Genomic DNA, 20,527 nt, shown 5'->3' with positions numbered 1-20,527 from the left:
AACCATTCATTACAGACAAACCAGTAAGAGGGATGAAACTAGGCCATCTGAAAATTTTTAAACAGTTTATATGAATGAAAACACATGCTTAACACAAACTATTTCTTTCGAGCTACACAGTACATACTTTGAAGTAAATTCTCATAGAAAGAAGTGACCAACCATGTCAAGATGATAAGGAAATCGTTTAGTACAAGAGATGGATGCACAGAAACTTTAAAGATTTTAAAAAGCTACATCCACCACTTCAAAAGTTTTGCCTGTAAGATTTAAAATTCAACATGTCACTAGAAGGGCAACAGAGAAAACAAAAACAAAAACAAACAAAAAAACAACCCACCAAAGGACCTTTTAAAAGTTTCTCTAAGTACACATCAAGAATTAAGAGTTAACACGAAAAATTTTTAATATCCCTTAAAACGGTACGGAATGGATCCTAGAAAAAAAATGTTAGACATATACGGTCAAACACAATGATTTATTAAAAATAAAACGTAAAAATGATTTTTGTACATATGCTTCCAAATTTCAGGCATGGGATCCAAGTAGATTTCATAGAAAACGCTGTAGCCAGGTATCAAGTCCTTACAACAAAGTAAACTACCCCCCACCCCAACCCCCGCCCCGGTTTTGCTACAGAATCAGCAAGTTCACTCCCTCCCCCCCAAAAAACACAAATTAAAACAAGACATTTTGCTAGTATAAAAACGACCAAGGTCCAAGTAATAATAAAAAAATAGAGTCCATCAATGACTGTAACACAAAAATGTGTATGTGGGGCCGAGTCCATCTTCAGAGGGAGAGACAAGAGAGGTGGCAGGCAAATAGGGCAACACCCCCAAGGATAAGCAGCCATAGAAGCGGCTCCCCCAAGGGCAAAATGGGGAAGGCGGTGGGAGAGGAAGGAACTCAGGAGTTGACCCTAGTTGGGTTGTTGAAAAGAGCTACCCCTATAGCCACTCCCAGGCATTTTTAGATTTTTTTTAGAAGGAGCTGCCTCCATAACCACCCCCACCGCCATAGCCGCCTCTGTAAGGTCCACTGTTACTGCGACCTCCCCAGCTGCTGCCACCGCCACCGCCGCCGCCGCCGCCGCCCTTCATGGGCCCGTACGAGGACTGGTGCTGGCTGTAGCTGCCGAAGCCGCCGAAGCCGTTACCGTAGTCGCTTCCACCGTAGGACGAACCGCCTCCTCCGCCTCCGTACGCGTTGTAGCCGCCGCCACCGCCACCGCCGCCGTAACCACCGTAGCTGTTGTAACCGCCGCCGCCGCCCTTAGACAGGCCGTTCTGGTCTCGACCACCGCCGCGACCCCGGCCGCCTCGGCCTCCCCGGGAGGACCGGGAGCCGCCTCCGCCCCCACCGGAATGGATATCCTCCTTGGGGACGGCCTTCTTCACCTCCACGCGATGGCCCTGGATCGGATGGAACTTGACAACCGCGGCCTTGTCTGCCGCGTCGTGATTCTGAAAATACACGAAGCCGAAGCCACGCTTCTTGCCGGACTGTTTGTCGGCAATAATCTCGGCCTTTTCCACGGTGCCAAACTGCGAGAAATGCTCGATCAGGTCGCCCTCGGCCACGTCTCCCTTAAGGCCCCCGACAAAGAGCTTCTTAACCTTGGCGTGGGCACCGGGCCGCGCCGAATCCTCCCGGGACACCGCCCGCTTCAGCTCCACCGTGTTGCCGTCCACGGCATGGGGCGAGGCGGCCATGGCGGCATCGGCCTCCTCCACATTGGAGTAGGTCACGAAGCCGAAGCAACGGGAGCGCTTGGTCTGGGGGTTCACCACCACCACGCAGTCCGTCAGAGTCCCAAAGGCCTCAAAGTGGCCGCGCAGGCCCGACTCACTCGTCTGCACATTGAGGCCGCCGATGAACAGCTTACACAACTGGGAATTCTCCATCTCCACGGCCCGGGCCTTCCCCCCGCCCTGCGAGCTCCGAGGTTTCGCCGTCGCCGTTATCGTTGGCTAAGGCCTCCTCACAGCTTGGGCCCAGCTGTTGCTGGAGCCGCCACCGCCGGTCACCGACGGGGAAGGGAAAAAGGGAAGGGGAGGGAAGGAGGAAAAGAGGAAGGGGGAGGGAGGGGAGAGGTGCCGGCTAGACGGCGAGCCGAGGAGACTGGAAGACAACCAGGGCTGCCGCTACCGCTACCGCCACCGCCACCTCCGCTCCCCTATCTGAGCACCACACAAAGAGGCCGCTGAACGCGCGCGCACCCTCCCCGAGGCGTGCGTCACCGCCGACGTACGGCAGCCTAGCACTGCCCGCCAATCCCTGCGTGGCTCCCTCTAGTCCCGCCTACCGCGCCGCAGCGCCGCTCTCGGTCACGGACTCCCCGCCCTCCGCGGTCGATTCAAGCCCTCGGCCTGCGCTGCTCCCGCCACCGCCTCCACAGCCCCGCTCTCACTCCCTGGCTCCCCCGTGTGCCCTGGCCGGGGACTCTCCCGGCTCCCCGCCCACCTCCTCAATTCATTTCCTCCCAGCCCCGCGGCTGTTCCCAGTGTTTTCCCCCCTCCCCTAGCCGTATCCCCTCGCCCAACTCCGCAGTGGCGTTCGCGCCAGCCCCTTGAGAGACATGTCAGTTCAGCCAATGATCGCGATCCGCTCGCGCCCACTTCCGTTTTCGGCCGCGGCTGGACGGGCGCGCTCCCCAGTGCGCGCTGGCCCCGGCGCCCCCTGTGTGGGGGACCCGTCTGCCACCCCGACGCCTTGCCCCCGCCCTGGGCTTGGGAGTGGGGGTGACCAGGGGCGCGCTGCGGGTCGTTCCCAACGGATGCGTCCTGGGGCGCCACGCGCGGGCTTTTTGAAAACTTGACTGTTGGGGTTGGGGGCTTGGATTTACCCGCCGCGTTTCGACCGGGCCGCTACACCTGGCATCCTCTCCGCCCCGCCCCCCTGTCCGCACAAAGATGGAGGGTAGAGGCCTGGGAGGGAAAGGCGGTTATTAACCGTTCACTGACGCACCGACGTGCAGTTAAACACTGGCACGTGGCCCGTCGCAAAAGCGAGCCCGGGGCCAGGTGAAGGACAGCGACGTGCTAGAAGCGCTTGCGATTCCTGACCGAGGCGTGGCGCGAGACCCCCCGCCACCCTGCGGCCGGCCTTGAAGCCCTTCCCGACGCCCTGCTCAGCCTCCCTTAGCGTACTCCCACGGCTGACATTTTCATTTTACTTCAGGAACACATCGTTTTATGCTTCTGTGACCTATGCGATGCTTCCTTCCCAACAAAACGTTAGCTTTTTGAAGGTATTTTACAACCGGGTGTTGGAGGATATCATACATAAATATCGCGCACCCTGGGAACTACCTTACCTACCCTCAGGTGAAAATGCAAGCAAATTACCAAGGCTTCCATATATCGAACCTTTGTGTCAAGCAAGATACAAGGAATGGGACATAGTATGAGACATTACATGACCAAGAGCCCCCAAAACCATGTGGTACTTCCTGAAGAAAAGGAATTCATCACTGCATCCTGGAGTATTCAGGATTGAATGGTGTGAAAAGCGGAACTTGCGCTCAATCTCTGATTCAAAGGCTAGATAAAATTTCTACAGGGACTTTACATGAGCAAAATAAAAAGGAAAGGAAAACTATATAAGGTTCAAGGTGCAATAGGTAGTTTGAAGCAAGAGGTTTTTGATAGAAAACCGTCTTTGGTAAGATAGGTTTAGAGTCCTTGATATTATGGAATGCCTTGAAATTTAGATTAAGTAGCTTAAATATTATTGCAAAGGCATACAGATAAGCTTGAAGGCTTGAGAAGAAAACGAGTCTGGCACTAGATATTGGGCAAGTCACTTGACCTTTTTTAAAAATGTAACCAGTTTTATTATCTGAAAATCAAAACAATAAAACACTCCCCTGTGTGGTAAAAATTAAATGAGATTCCATATGCAAACTCACAGTGCCTGGTACATAGTAAATGCTCAATTTATCTAACAAATATACCAGATGCTGGGAATATGGATGGCAATCAACAGAGCCCTCACAGAGCTTACATTCTACTGGGGAAAAGCAGACAATAAAAATGGTAGTCGGTAAAGCCTCAGACTCTTGATTTCAGGTCAGCATCTCATGGTTCAGAAGTTGGAGCCCCGCAGAGCATGCTTGGGATTCATTCTCTCTCTCCCTCTCTTTCTCTCTCTCCCCCTCCCCCAATCGTACATGCTCATTCCCTCTCTCTCAAGTAAATTAAAGGAAAAAAGAATGATATATAGCCTGTTAGGTGATCAGTGTGCTCCTGATTAAGAGGAGGACAGTAGGAAGCTATTACATATTTGTTACAAAAAAAAAAAAAACAAAACAAAACCACAAAAACAATTCAGTTATGTCAGGATTTGCTAACTGACTGATGATAAAGAATGAGGAAAACAAAAGCATTCCTGTGTTTGAAATCTGGAACAACTAAAATTGCAGCCTGACAAACTAAGAAAGGAAAGTGTTTTAGAGGGAGTAGGGGAGATGATGAACTGAGTTGTTAATGTTTAAGGTGATATGGGATATTTATAGGGCACTGTTTTCTGGGCTGCCCAAGACTACAGCTCATATAAAAGATTAGACCTTTAGAAATAAATTTTAGAGACACACACATACACAAAGTTACAACAGTAAAAGATGAATTTCTGAAGGAAAGAGAGTAAGATCATAACTTATTTTCCCATCTAAACTGTAAATTCCAAAGTAACAGGTCTGTCCTACATTGTTTTAAAAAATAATCCTCCAAACCACCTAATTAAGAATCCATTATGGGGTTAATTTCTCTTGACAAGGAAAGCTTCAGAGACGCATTTGTCTGGTTAAAAATCTTACTCACAGAAGGGACTTACGGGATGATGGGAGGCAACACAATCCTGTTTGAGAGACATTATGAAGCCAGGATAAGTGCAAGGTAATTGGGATGTTACACTCTTTTTGGAGAGTAGATTGGTAAAGTTGGGGATGAATAAGCAGTGTTATACAAACACTTAAATGATGTAGTCAATTTCCTACCCCTCAGATCATTCAAGAAGAAAAAATTTTTTTTTATTTTACCTTTCAGGTAATTGCCTGAGTTTGTTTCTTGGCTTTACCTTGCTTACCAGTGCCTTAGCCTTCAAAAACAAAACAAAAATTAAAAATATAACTGAAGTTTAGGGGCACCTGAGTGGCTCAGTCAATTAAGCATCCAACTTCTTGATTTAGACTCAAGTCATAATCTCACAGTTAGTGAGTTTGAGCCCCTTGTCGAGCTCTGCATTGACAGCGTGGGATTCTGTCTCTCCCTCTATCTCTGTGCCCCTCTTCCTGCTCTCTCACTCTCAAATAAATAAACATTAAATAAATAAATTATATATATATAATTTATATATATATATATATATATATATATATATATATATATATATATGGCTGAAACTTAGACATTTCCATCACTCTTGTAAGCTTGATTACAGTAACATAATTGAACATGGTGGTTACACAACTCCTAGAACTACACACTAAAAAAGGTATATTTTACTGTACCTAAATTATACCTAGAAAAAAAAGGATGGGGGGGAGGGTGGGAGGGGGAATGCAGAGAGAGAATCCCAAGCCGGCTCCACGCTGTCAGCATGGAGCCTGACACAGGGCTCCAACTCACTAACCATGAGATCATGACCCGGAACAGAAATCAAGAGTCTGACGCTTAACCCACTGGGCCACCCAGGCGCCCCACCTGTTTTGTTTTTAAGTTACAATTAAATTTGAAATTTTAATTGTTTAAGGTACCACCATTCTGTGGTATTTTGTTATGGAAACCCTAGCAAAATAAGACATGTTCCATTTTTATTTACTTGAGGTACCTTCCAAGAGGGTGCTTTCCGTCATTTACGATGAGCTTCAGTCCTTCTAATGGACTCTTTCACAACTCATATCAAAAGCCTTAAAATTTGACCCATTCTTTCAAACCAGTAATTATGCCTCTGGAAATTTATGCTAAGGAAATAATTGAGGATCTGTGTGAAGATTTAGCTACAAGGATTTCAGTATTGCTCAAAGTAGGAAAAAAATTGCAAACTGCCTACTTTCTCTCAAATAGCTAATAAAATAAGGAAATAATTATTCCCTAGCTAAAAATATTATGAAGCAGTTAAATTGATATTATAGAGGAAAAATAATGACTTGTGTTTGGATATGAATCTAATACCACCATGGTGATGTGTGAAACATCACATCACTTATTTTACCAAATTAAGTCTGATTCTGAACCCCATACTTGACAGAATGGCATAAATGTCAAAAGTCAAGGGCACCTGGGTGGCTCAGTTGGTTGAGTGTCTGACTTCAGGTCATGATCTCACAGTTCATGAGTTCAAGCCCCGCATCTGGCTCACTGCTGTCAACACAAAGCCGGCTTAGGATCCTCTGTCCCCCTCTTTCTCTGCCCCTCCTCAGCTCACATTCTCTCTCAAAAATGAATAAACATTTTTAAAATGTCAAAATGTCAGGGCGCCTGGGTGGCTTAGTCAGTTAACCATGCAACTTCAGCTTAGGTCATGATCTCACAGCTCATAAGTTTGAGCCCTACATCGGGTTCTGTGCTGACAGCTTGAAGTCTGGAGGCTGCTTCTCATTCTGTATCTCCCTCTCTCTGCCTCTCCCATGCTCACGCTCTGTCTCTCTCTCTCTGACTCTCAAAAATAACTAAACATTAAAAAAAAATGTCAAAATGTCATCATTGGGGCTCCTCTCACGTTTTTCACTCAAAGGCATCTGCCTCTCTCTGCTTCCCCTCTTGGGCAATGTAAGACTAGTACTCTGAATAAATGCTTTTTGTTTAAAAAGTATATCAAAAAGCCACCACAAGAATTGGCGTTAAAAGGGACTGTCCTGTGGTGCCTGGCTGGATCAGTTGGTAGAGCATATGACTCTTGATCTCAGGATTGTGAGTTCAAGCCCCATGCTGGGTGTAGAGATTACTTAAAAAAAAAAAAAAAAAAGTTAAAAGGGACTGTCCTGAAGCAAGAGAAAACACAGACCTATTTAATCTGTGGAGATATTAATTGTATCTTGTTTCACTGCTTGTGTATTCCTTTTCCTTGGATGCAAAATGTAGGCTTTTAGAAGGGAATTATATTAATTTCCTTCACATGGGAGGAGATGTCAAAGACCAAAGGCATGGTATAAAAAATAATAGCTTCCCAAGTTTAGGAGAAGTGACCAGACAAAAGGTATAAGCTTCCAGTTACAAGGTAAGTAAGTCCTGGGGATGTAATGTACTGCATGTTGGCTGTAGTTAGCAATCATGTTTTCCATATTTCAAAGTTGGTAGGATAGTAGATCTTAAAAGTCCTCATCACAAGAAAAAAAAATGTAATTATGTATGGTGATGAATGCTAACTCAACTGTAAGCATTTTATAATATATACATATATCAGGTCATTATGTTGTATATCTAAAAATAATACAATATTATAGGTCCATGATATCTCTATTTTTAAAATTAAAAGTTTTTTTTAAAAGAAGTAACCAGAAGCTTCTGGCTTTTTATCCACTGGAGGAAATGGTGGCCCAACAAGTATATAGCCCCACCAATCCACCCCACCCTGCGCGCGTGTGTGCGCGCGCACACACACACACACACCAATGCAGGCTGGTCATGAATTATTTTGAAAGCAAGGTAAACTGCCTTGGTCGTGGGACCAAATCCATGTTCCTGACCCCAAATAAACCTGGAATTCTTATATGTAAAACTCCAGTAACAATAGATACTAAATTTCCAGCCAGATGTGTAGGAGGTTGTGGTGGATTATCAGAGGCAGAAGATGTTACAAACTTAATGTTTTGTGTCCCCCAAAATTCATATGTTGAAGCCTAATCCTCACTGTGCTGGTATTTTGAGGGGGTGGTACTTTGGAAGGTAATTAGGACATGAGAGTGGATTTCTCATGAATGGGATTTGTACCCTTATAAAAGAGACCCCAGAGAGCTTTCTAGTCTTCTATCCTATGAAAACACAATGAGGAGATGGCCAACTACAAAGGAGGAACCAGGCATTTATCAGATACCAAATCTGCAAACACCTTCATCTTACACTTCCCAGCCTCTAGAACTGTGAGAAAGAAATTTCTGTTGTTTAAAAGCCACCCAGTCTCTGCATTGTTGTTATAACAGCCTAAATGGACTAGTTCAGAAGACTTAACAATTTCACATTTCTCAGAATATCTCTGCCCTAAAATACACATACCCAAATACAAACACATGCACAGACTCACACCAGAATATGAGCCTTCTAAAATAAAAACATTTAGAACATTCCATTTTTATTTACTCACCATTTCACTTAATTCATTCAAGGGCTGGGTACTGGGGATAAAAGTCCCTGGCCTCCATGAGCTCAACAGTCTTGGGAGAAGAAGTAGTACAAGAGAGGTTGCAAATACAGTGTGCTAGAACAGAAATGGGCAGAAATCCAGTCTGTAAATTCTTCTGAAAGAAGGTAAGTTCAGAAGTAGGTGTAAAAGACAGGCCTCCAAAAAGGTAATGGCATGCCAAGTACAGGAAATAGTATGTATATATACTGTGGAGTTGCACAAGTAAATCATCAAAATTGTGATGATGTATTAGCTTCCTATTGTTGCTGCAACCAATTACCACAAATTTAGTGGCTTAAAAACACAAATTCAGGGGTACCTGGGTGACTCAGTCAGTTAAGCATCAACTCTTGATTTCAGCTCAGGTCATGGTCTCAGTTTGTGAGATGAGCCTTGCATCAAGCTCTGTGCTGAGAGCATGGAGCCTGCTTGGGGTTCTCTCTCTCCCTCTCTTTCTGCCTCTCTCTCTCTGTTTCAAAAATAAATAAATAAACCTTTTTTAAAAAATTAAAATAAATTAAAAAATTGAAAAACAAATGCATTATCTTATAGTATGCAGGTCACAAATCAAACACAGCTCTCAGTAGGCCAAAATCAAGGTGTTGGCAGGACTGTGTACCTTTCCACAAGTTACAGGGTAGAATATGATTACTTGTTTTTTCCAGCCTCTATAGGCAACCCATATTTCTTAGCTTTTGACCCCCTTCCATCTTCAAAGCCATCAACAGCCAGTTGAGTCTCACACTGAATCATTCTGACACGGACTCTTCTCTCTCTCAGATAATTCACGAAAATTATTTTATTTTATTTTATTTTATTTTATTTTATTTTATTTTATTTTATTTTATTTTATTTTAGAGACAGCGTGTGAACAGGGGAGAGGAGCAGAGAGAAAGGGAGAGAATGGGAGAGGGAGACAGAGAGAGAGAGAGAGAGAGAGAGAGAGAGAGAGAGAGAGAGAGAGAGAGAGAGAGAGAGAGAACCTTAAGCAGGCTCCATGCTCAGCATGGAGCCCAACGCAGGGCTCAATCCAACAACCTTGGGATCATGATCTAAGCTGATATCAAGAATCAGACATTCATCTAATGAGCCACCCAGGTGCCTCAAAAATCCTTTTATTTTAAAGTCAACTGATTAGCAACCTTACTTCCATCTGCAACCTTAATTTCCCCTTGTCATGCAACATAATATAGACATACATTGCAGGGATTAAGATGCGGACATCTTTGAGGTAACCATTATTCTGCCTACCACAGATGGGAATAAAAAAGAAGTCTAGAAAGGTAAGCAGGGTCTGGACCAGAAGTACTATGTATGTCTTTTGAAAAATCTCCTGTCTTTAATTCTATAAATAACATGATGCCACTGATGAGTTTTAAGGAAAAGGAATACAGAGATTTGCATTTAGAAAGAGACTACGTGTGGAAGAAAGATTAGAGTAGGGTATGACTTGAGAAATGAGCCCATTTAGAATACCCTGCAGTGCATAATATTGGTTAGCATCTCCAGGGCCAGAAGTAAGGCAGAGGTGGGAATGATGAATTATTTGAGAGATATTTAAGAGTTGGAATTGATTTGATGTGGTTATCAACTGATTTTAGTGGGTTAAGTTTCTTATTTTGTGATAAGATAGATCATGGTTTCATTCACCAAACTAGTGAATTTTAAAAAGGAGACAGGTCAGAGAATTGTTTTAGAGTTGTTGAGGCTGCTGCTGCTGCTGCTTTATCAACCATAGATTGCCTGTCATTAGGCTTTTAGGTCACAGAGAAATATCTTCTTTTTTTTTTAATGTTTATTTATTTTTGAGAGAGAGAGACAGAGCGTGAGTGGGGGAGGGGCAGAGAAAGAAAGGGAGACACAGAATCTGAAACAGGCTCCAGGCTCTGAGCTGTCAGCACAGAGTCAGATGTAGGGCTCGAACTAGGGAATGGTGAGATCATGACCTAGGCCAATGTTGTATGCTTAACCAACTGAGCCACTCAGGTGCCCCTAAATATCTATCTTTTTAAGCCTCTCTTACATAAACTAATTCTAACTCATAAAAGGATTCCATGATCTCTACTTTTGTCTTATAATTACCAGTGGACCATCAATGTTATTCAATGCCGGATGCTATTTGTTTACATTACCTTACTGAGTCCTCACACGGATCTTGAGAGGTGTATTTTATTATTATGCCAATCTTTCAGTTGAAAAAACTGAGACTTTATGATATCACAGTGCCCACTGTCTGCCTACTATATACTATCCCACACAAAAAGTTTGTGCCCAAAATGTCAGGTAATATAAATGCAATGGACTGGAAACAGAAATAATAAGGTATAAGAATAAGGAGAAGGAGGGGTGCCTGGGTGGCTCAGTTGGTTAAGCTTCCAATTCTTGGTTTCAGCTCATATCTCTCACAGTTCATAATTTCAAGCCCCACATCAGGCTCTGCACTGACAATGTGAAGCCAGCTTGGGATTCTCTCTCTCCCTTTCTCTCTGCCACTCCCCCACTCACGTTCACACTCTCTTTATCAAAACAATAAACAAATAAAAAATTTTTTAAAGAATAAGGAGGAGAAGAAATATTCATATCCTTCTGAACTTCTTTATCTTTCTCAACTTCAAAATTAAAAATTCTTTAAAATTTCAAGATATTACCAGTTTTACATCAGTAATGTGCTTACTTAACTTCACCTGGGCATGTATTGTCATAGTTGCAAATGACAATTTAAGCAGAGAACACTGTTGAACCAAAATTTGAATCTTTCAGTGTGAAGAGCCACAAAGGAAAAACCAAAAAATGGAAGGCCAAAAGGCAAAGTCAGAAGGAAAAAGGATAAGATAAGCCCCACCCTGAAGAAGATAAAATCTAATGAAGAGAGCCTTAGAACTTTTATTCTAGAACTTTTCTTCCCTTCTTCTTCTTCTTCTTCTTCTTCTTCTTCTTCTTCTTCTTCTCCTTCTCCTTCTCCTTCTCCTTCTCCTTCTTCTTTAGACCTTTTATTCTTTATCTCCAAGTGATTCAGGAACTACAGTTAGAAGGATTTCATGAATATGCAAACTAAAACATGACAAACTAAACACATTTTCCATAGCTTCCTCCTAAAAATCCATTAAATGAAAGTTAAAAAAAAAGAAATTAAAGGACATAAACCTTTGTTAGGGATTTAGTACCTCCCCACAATCATGTCTTGAATCCTCAAACCCCTAATGTGACTGTATTTGGAAAGAGGGCCTTTAGGGAGGTAATTAAAGTTAAATGAGGTCATAAGAGTTGGGCCCTGATCCAATACAAGTGGTGTCCTTATAAACAGAGAGACACAAGAGCCCTCCCTTTCTCCATGGGTACACAGCAGAGATCATGTTTGAACAGAGGATGAAAGTGCTGTCTGCAAACCAAAAGAAGAGGTCTCACCAGAAACCAACTCTCACGTAGTACATTGATCTCTGACTTCTAGCCTCCAGAGTTACGAGAAAATAAAATTTTGTCATTTAAGCCAGCTAGTCTATGGTAGTGTGTTATACAGCTACCTAGAAGATAAGTGTTTGGGTGCAGGTGTATCAGACCTCACTCATTTGTATCTTCAAAGCTGCCTGTACATATCTTGCCTGCATTTCTCTAGGCAAAATAATACCAGATTTAGTAATTTACCTATGAATTCCATAAGAGGGTCACAGAATTATATATCTTTAACATTACATAAATTACTTAACTTTTGGCTTTGTATTTTTTTTTAATGTTTATTTGAGAGAGAGACACAGAGACAGAGAGAGACAGAGGATAAGCAGGAAAGGGGCAGAGAGAGATGGAGACACAGAATCTGAAGCAGGCTCCAGGCTCTGAGCTGTCAGCACAAAGCCCAACGTGGGGCCCAAACTCATAAGCCGTGAGATCATGACCTGAGCTGAAGTCAGATGCTTAACTGACTGAGCCACCCAGGCGCCCCTGAATTTTGACTTCTATTTATATTACCCTAAAACCTTACATTTTTTTCTTTTTTCTTTTTTTAAAGTAGGCTTCACACCCAGTGTGGAGCCTAACATGGGGCTTGAACTCCCAACCCTGAGATCAAGTCCTGAGCTGAGATCAAGAGTCAGATACTTAATGAACTGAGCCATCCAGGCACTCTAAAGCTCACATTTTTCAATGTACTATTTTTACTTAGTCCAGTAAGAATTTCAATTTTTTTGAATATTTCCTTCAGCAAATTTATACTGGATATTTTACTCTCCATGAGGCATGTATCAGATCAATATGGAAATCAAGTTTCTAATTTTACCTGTTAAATCCATCTTCCCCTTCTAGTTTCAGCCTGTAGTAGAGTTGGGTATGTGGGCAACTTATAAATCTTCTCTTCCTCACTTATACAGAAAACTTGTGCAATGAGATCAAATTTCCATCAACCTAAAGAGTGACAATACTGAGTGAGATTTCATTTGTAAAGTGTTCTATACTAAGACCTATGAAAGAAGTAACATTCATACACGATATACATTTTGAGTCTTCAGGTATCTGGTCCCTCCTCACTTCTAAATTCATACTGAATAGAGCAAAGAATAGGTTAGTCTACTCAGTAAACTACAAGAGTGGTATTTAATTGCAATTGTTTAGTGAATTCAGATTACATATAAAGCTTCTAAAGCTTCTGTGAATAATTAAGGATCTAAACAACATTTTTAGTTAAATGTTATTTATTATCATAATACCAGCACATTAACAGAGAAAATATTTTTTCAAATAAAACTAGCAGAAGAACAGTGGAAAAAATAAAAATAGCCAACACTTATATGAGCAACAGTGTAATGATGATTAGAGCTATAAAATCAAGAATTGCATGCTCCTTGAGGAACTTAATTCATATGATACTCACTGGTTGAAACCTCTCAGTATATACAGCAGTGATTTGTTTGTTTGGGACTGGCCATGTACATGACCTAACTTATGTGAAATCTATTTTACTTTGTTGCCCAGGCTTCTGAATATGGTCTATTTTCCAGCTCTGAAATAAATATATAAAGCACAAAAGCACTTTTCATTCATCAGTATCAATTAAAGGAGTTTCTTTCAAGGATTAAAACTGCACATAATCTGTTAAAATTCTAATAATTTTCTAATTCCCATGTAATTTTCACTGGGTTTAGGAGATTTATTTTTAACCTGGCTCTCATATGATTATCTATAGCATCCAAGCAAAATCAGCAATACATTTTCTAAGTTTCATCACAAGTTTGAGTATGGTTTTATACAAACACTGCATTACTCTTATTGGCACATTCAAAAATTCTACTAGAAATCCTAAGTCACATTATATCTAAGCATTTACTGTTGTTTGTTTTTTTAGTATATGTGCTGCCGAAGCGAGCACATGTTGTTTGTTTTTTCTTGGATGATCTAGATCTTTATTTTCATTTTTTTTATTTATTACTTTTTTAAAATTTATATCCAAGTTAGTTAACATTATAGTGCAATAACGATTTCAGGAGTAGAATCGAGTGATTCATCACCTACATACAATACCCAGTGCTCATCCCAACAAGTGACCTTCTTAATGCCCCTCGCCAATTTAGCCCTTTCCCCTACCCACAACCCCTCCAGCAACCCTCACTTTGTTCTCCGCATTTAATAGTCTCTTATGATTTGTCCCCCTCCCCGTTTTTATATTATTTTTGCTTCTCTTCCCTTATGTTCATCTGTTTTGTATCTTAAATTCTACATATGAGTGAAGTCATATGATATTTGTCTTTCTCTGCTTTCGCTTAGCATAATACACTCTAGTTCCATCCATGTTGTTGCAAATGGCAAGATTTCACTCTTCTTGATTGCTGAGTAATACTCCATTGTATACACATATATCCCACACCTTCTTTACCCATTCATCAGTTGATGGACATTTGGGCTCTTTACATACTTTGGATACTGTCAATAGCGCCATCTAAGCATTTACTGTTGATAAGTCTCCTCATCAACCTGAATTTCAATTTTCAAAGCAACTTCTTATTCTACACCCTAGAATCTTAAGAATAATAAAGCATGGATTACATGCATTAATGGTCAAAACTTTCATCTCACACATGTGGCCCAGAAAGCTGAAATGGTATGTCTAGAGCCACACAAATAGGTAGTGGCAGAGTTACAACTTCTAATCTGCAGTCAACAACTTTTTCACACATGCTAATCCCATAACACTCTTGCTGGTACAGTTTCTGTGTCGCTTTCCTTATTTAGAAAATAAAAACATTGTTAAAGCAGAAGATGGATCGTCATTCTGTATTTTCGGTTATCATTTATCTGAAATCTACTGACAGCTTGTCACAGGTAAGTCTCAGGGCTCAATTTCTCCTGACTCAAATTAAAAGAAATATGAGGTTTGGGTATTTGAATGAGATTTTGCATCTAGAAGATAAAGCTGCAAGAAAACTGAAACTAAACTGGTATTTACTCTAGACCTGCTCCTGCCCTCACTCAGCTTAGGAAGCAGTAGGAAAGGGGAGCAAGCAGAAAGGCACCTTCATCTACCAAATGTCAGACTAACTTGTTCCTTCCTCTCCACTATATTTTAGCTTTTGGGTTAGAAAGAGTAACGGAAAACCAAGTTTGTTGAGACATCCTGAGTTCATCCGGCATTAATTTCTAGAGGCATGTATCACACAACAATATCCCACTTCTTTTACAGAAAGGGTACAATTAAAGACTTAGGCTGAATTTTTCTCGGAAAAAAAAATGTCTTTTCATGTGTAAGTAATTTTTCCAAGATCTTAAGAGCTATAAACATGTATGGGTAAGAATGAAAGTCACTTCATACTTCTAGGTGAAAGAAAAACCATATTCTTTTTCTATTATCAAATTAAATCTCATCCCAAGCCATCACTCCTTAGGTTGATGGAAATTTAACTTCAGTCAATACTGGGGCCACGTCCTGTCCCCAAAACAAAAACGTCAGATTTTACACAGTACAGAATACTCACAGATAATCCTCTGACCTTTGGTCACTGCTGACAGGTTCTTTGTCTAAGACCACAGGATCACTGACGGGAAGGTGGTTCTGCTGCTTCCTGAAACTTACCTCTCAACTGCAGCTGGAACTCCTTACCAAGGGCAGGAGCCCCAACACAAATGTTGAGGTACCCACTTTACCACAAAGTCATTCCACAGTAAAGACAAGTCACATTCCCAAGAGGTTACAATGGAGCAGCACAGAGGGACTGGATCCTGGTTGCCACTACTCTGTGGAGTTCTCCCTCCCCAAATAAATCTCTCTTTGAGTTTCCAAAGTAGATTCTCCTCTTGGATTCCTGCTTCTCTCCCATCTTGAGACTACGTAGCATAAGCCCTTCAAAGACTCTACCTTTAAAAAACAGAAGGCAACTGTACTGCTTTGGTCCTACTGAACAAAAGCTCAAAGAAAGAAAGCAGAAAAGCATTCTTGGAATAGGGCAGGAAAACAGAACAAAAGGCAAATTAATATCTCAATAAATTATCCTATCACGTGTCCTTTTTGCTAAATTATTTGAGAGCAGATACAAAAGAGGCCACCTTCTCCAACCCTCTTCACATTTCTGAGGTGTGCCTTCTGCAGGCGTAAGTTTACTTACTCTGTGACTAAACTCTGAGGTCAAGAAGCATCCCGGGGCAGTTTCTAGACATCCTCATTAATGTTGTGCTCTTGATTATCAGTTTTAGGGACATAAAAGTGAACTATCACATGTCCCCCATGTCAGTGAATGACACCACCATCCAGCTGAGGTTACTAGATGTCTTTTCTCTTGACAGCTAGACCACCACCAATTCCACACTTTCCAGATACAGTGAATTGCTCTCAATTCTCCTAAAAGTCATACTCTCTGAGCTCCAGGCCTTTGCATATGTGACACCCTCTGTCTAAATAATGCTGAACAGGCTTTTTCACAGTATAGTGCAAATATACAGAAGGATAATATTTGTACAACCTCAGTGATAAACTGGGAATAATTTGGATTATCTATATAGGCCTTGTTGAAAAAAGTTCAGTAGGGAAGATATTCAATAAGATATCAAAGCTTTTTCATGAGAAGCTTTAGCTTGCTCATTTATACATAACAGTTCTTTGTATTTTAAAATAATTCCAAATGTTTTCAAAAGTTGCAACAATAATAGTACAAATAATTTTTATCCTGAAACAATAAATTGCCAATATGATGCCCCAGTGCCCATGCTAAAACTTTATAATTGCTATGAATAACATTCTCAAGCACCTGAGAGGCTCAGTCGGGTAAGCGTCTGACTCTTGGTTTCGGCTCAGGTCATGATCACACAGTTCGTGGGATCAAGCCCCGTGTGGGCTCTGCGCTGACAGCACGGAGACTGCCTGGGATTCTCGCTTTCCTTTCTCTCTTTCTCGAAATAAATAAACTTAAAAAAAAAAAAAAAGAACATTCTCCTCCATAACTACAAGACAACAAATACAATCAGGACTAATGCTGACCTATCATTATCAACTAATCCACAAGCCCTGTTTCAATAATCATCCCAATACTGTGAAGGTTCTAGTCCAGGAACACGTGTTGTATTTAGTTTTCATGTCTATTTAAGTCCCTTTCAATCTATAACAGTATACAATCTTTCCTTGACTTTGATTAGGAGCCCAGTTATTTTGTATAATGTCCCTCAATTTGGATTTGTCGGATATTTCCTCATCATTACATTATTTATTTGGGGCAGGAGTATCACTGAGGTGACATGTGCACCTATCAGGTGGCATATGATTTCTATTTGTGTCATTACAGGTGATATTAACTTTGATCACTCAATTAAGGTAGTATCTGCCAGATTTATCCACCATAAAGTTGCTTTTTAGTCTTTTGTAACTACTAAGTATTTTTCAGGAAGGTATTTTGAGAATACATAATATCCCCTTCTTTCACCCAACTTTCATCCACTAGTTTTTAATATTCATTGATGCTTCTTGGCTCAATTATTACGATGATGATTTTAAAATGGTAGCTTTCCAACTCAATCATTCACTCCACACTTGTTAATTCTCTCACCTCAATTATGTATTCATTTGTTTATATCAGTATGGACTCATGGGTTCCTATTTATTCAATGGATTATGAACTGATGTTATTATTTATTTTGATGCTCAAAGTATCCAGATTTGGCGACTAGAAACTCATTCAAACTGACATCTGCATCCCTCTGACTTGTTCCCATAATTCTTTAAGCACTTTTTACTTTCTTGCTTAACAAGATATTTCTGGCTCATCCTGGACTTTCCCTGCCTGACGCTAAAATCAGCTATTTCTCCAGGTAGTCTTGGTTCCCTTTAGTGGAGAATTGTGCTTAGAAATCAAAATATGGCACTAGATGGGTTCACTGCTATTAGGGGTATTGCTGGTCCCAGAGATGGGAAATATATGGATGTATGTATACACAGAGCATATTATTTATACACATATATCACATGTACATAATTCATGCATTTACATCAACATCTCTACATTTATCTATGTATCTATCAAACCCTGAGTTCACATCACTACCTCCAATTCCAATCCAGTAACACAGAATTATTGAAGTTTTTTTTCCTATTTCATATTTAGAACTCTCTCCTCTAACAGTGAAAAACTTGGCTGCTGTTATCCTCAATATATTTAGTTATTGACTCAATCCTGCCTTTGTGTAATCAACTTCCCACCCTGTCACCATCATCTCACAAAGAAGTCCTCCTTACCCTGTTCAGATTCTGATACATTATTGGCCCATCACTTCTGCCACATGCCCCTCTCATATGGATGCCCCCCTAATCCTAGTGGGCTTCAATACCCTGTGCCAGGCGACTCCAGCCTTCTGCACACATTCTCTCCCCCACCCCAATCAAGCTCTGACAGATGGTGCCAGGCCAGCAGTCACTCTTCTCACCCCACTTAGGCAGCCAATGTTTATTAGTGAGCTACCACCTCCCAAACTAAATACCTTATTTTTCTCACTCAAGCTCCAAATTCTTAGGCAAGATCACTGCTGTCACCATCACCCTGTGCCAGTAACCTCTTCACCTCTCTCGAGCTTCCAACAACCAAATAGGCTGCTCTCTTCTACCCCCTCATAGACTCCCTCCTCACTCCACTCATGTTCTGATACCCCATGTCAGATAGCCCCTTCCCCCTCCCACCCAACTCTGATGCAAATGCCTAGTTTGCTTAGCCCTACTTAATTTTTTATTTATTTATTTATTTTTTATTTTTTATTTATTTATTTTTTCAACGTTTTTTATTTTATTTTTGGGACAGAGAGAGACAGAGCATGAACGGGGGAGGGGCAGAGAGAGAGGGAGACACAGAATCGGAAACAGGCTCCAGGCTCCGAGCCATCAGCCCAGAGCCTGACGCGGGGCTCGAACTCACGGACCGCGAGATCGTGACCTGGCTGAAGTCGGACGCTTAACCGACTGCGCCACCCAGGCGCCCCCCTACTTAATTTTTTAAATTAAATTATTTAAAAATGAAGAAAGGAAGGAATGTAAACAGGTTATAGTTGAAATGGCCACGTGAAATTATTGCTAAAGAATTTTTAATGATAATCTCTTCAATTTTTGACATTCGCCATCCACAAGAAACTTTATTTGTGGGTAGGTACATGAAAAATTTTAAATTTGTTATAAACATTCTAAAGTGAACAGTCCTATTTATAATTGCATCAAAAAGAATAAAATACCTAGGACTAAGCTTAACCAAAGAAGTAAAAGACCTGTACATTGAAAATCATAAGCTACTGATGACAAAAACTGAAGATCACACAAATAAAATGCAAAGATATTCCATGACCATGGATTGTTAAATGTCCATACTACCCAAAGGAATCTACAGATTCAACATAATCCCAAACAAAATTGCAAAGATATTTTTCACAGAAATAGAATAAACAATCCCCAAATTTGTACGAAACCACAGAAAACTGTGAATTGCCAAAGCAGTCTTGGGAAAGAACAAGCTAGAAGCAGCATAATTCCTGGTTTCAAACTCTGTTCCAAAGCTACAGTAATCAAAACAGTATGCTACTGGTATGAAAACAGACACAAAGATCAATGGAATAAAACAGAGAGCCCAAAAATAAACCCATGCATATATGATCAATTAATTTATGACAAAAGAGCCAAGATTATACAATGGGGAAAGGATAATCTCTTTAATAAATGGTGTTGAGAAAACTGGACAGCCACAGGCAAAAGAATGAAACTGGACCAGTGCCCTAAACCATACATAAAGATAATCTCAAAATGGATTAAAGATTGAATGTAAGACCTGAAACCATAAAACTCCTAGAAAAAAACACAGAAGGTAAGCTCCGTAACATCCGTGTTGACAATAATTTTTGGGATTTGACACCAAAAGCAAAAATGAACAAGTGGGAGTACATCAAACAAAAAAGTTTCTGTTGATTTCATCAAAAAATGAAAAGGCAACCTATGGAATGGGAGAAAATATTCACAAATCATATATCTGATAAGGGTTATACAAAATACATAAAGAACTCATACAACTCAATAGAAAAAACCCAATTTAAAAATGGGCAAAGAAGGGAGTCTGGGTGGCTCAGTCGGTTAAACACCCAACTCTTGATTTTGACTCAGGTCATGATCTCAGGGTTGTGGGACTGAGCCCTGTGTCAGCCCTCACTGGGTGTGGAGCCTGCTTAAGACTCCCTCTCTCCCTCTCCCTCTGGCCCTCCCCCCACTCATGCCACATGTGCATGTACACTCTCTCTCAAAAATAAATTTTAATTTTAATTTTTTTAATTTAAAAAAAATTTTTTAAAAATAATAAAAATGGGCAAAGAATCTAAATAAAAATTTTGTTAAAGATCACATACAAATAGCCAACAGGTGTTTGTTCAACACATGAACAGCAAATGAAAAAGTGCTCAACATTACTAATGATCATGAAAATGCAAATCAAAACCAAAGGGAGCTATCACCCCTCTCCTGTTAGAATGGCTAATATCAAAAAGACAAGAAATAACAAGTGTTGCCAACAATGTGGAGCAAAAGGAACTCTTGAGCACTGTTTTGGTACAGCCACAATAGAAAACAGCATAGAGGTTCCTTAAAAAATTAACAAAAGAACTACCCATATGATCTAGCAATTCTACTTCTGGGTATTTATCTGAAGGCAATGAAATCACTCTCTAAAAGGTATCTGTACCCTAACATTCCTTGTAG

General features: G+C 41.0%; 2 protein-coding genes across 8 annotated transcripts in view; both read right to left on the bottom strand.

The window, feature by feature from the left end:
• The window catches only part of KLHL3 (kelch like family member 3), a 278,377-nt gene that overhangs the window by 136,969 nt on the left and 120,881 nt on the right, over positions 1 to 20,527 (bottom strand). For 6 of the 7 annotated variants that reach the window (XM_058735748.1, XM_058735762.1, XM_058735785.1 and 3 more), the window contains exons 3-4: positions 12,614 to 12,738; positions 8,305 to 8,418 (exon numbers count right to left, since the gene is read on the bottom strand). In XM_058735748.1, coding sequence (XP_058591731.1) covers positions 8,305 to 8,307 — 3 coding nt within the window. In that variant the 5' untranslated portion in view covers positions 8,308 to 8,418; positions 12,614 to 12,738. Of the gene's footprint in view, positions 1 to 8,304; positions 8,419 to 8,662; positions 8,763 to 12,613; positions 12,739 to 20,527 lie in introns of those variants that run through there. The other variant, XM_058735755.1, reaches the window with a different exon arrangement.
• On the bottom strand, positions 460 to 2,049 carry HNRNPA0 (heterogeneous nuclear ribonucleoprotein A0). The gene has a single exon (XM_058735848.1). The coding sequence runs from the start codon at positions 1,905 to 1,907 to the stop codon at positions 984 to 986; it is 924 nt and encodes a 307-aa protein (XP_058591831.1). The 5' UTR covers positions 1,908 to 2,049; the 3' UTR covers positions 460 to 983.

This window comes from Neofelis nebulosa, chromosome 1 (genome assembly GCF_028018385.1).
Source record: "Neofelis nebulosa isolate mNeoNeb1 chromosome 1, mNeoNeb1.pri, whole genome shotgun sequence".
Taxonomy (NCBI): domain Eukaryota; kingdom Metazoa; phylum Chordata; class Mammalia; order Carnivora; family Felidae; genus Neofelis; species Neofelis nebulosa.
Note: the sequence above shows the minus strand (reverse complement) of the source record. Positions and strands in the feature narration are given on the sequence as shown.

What these genes read in the sequence shown, in the direction of transcription:
- HNRNPA0 (XM_058735848.1), bottom strand. Translation starts at nt 1,907, where the DNA reads ATGGAGAATTCCCAGTTGTGTAAGCTGTTCATCGGCGGCCTCAATGTG.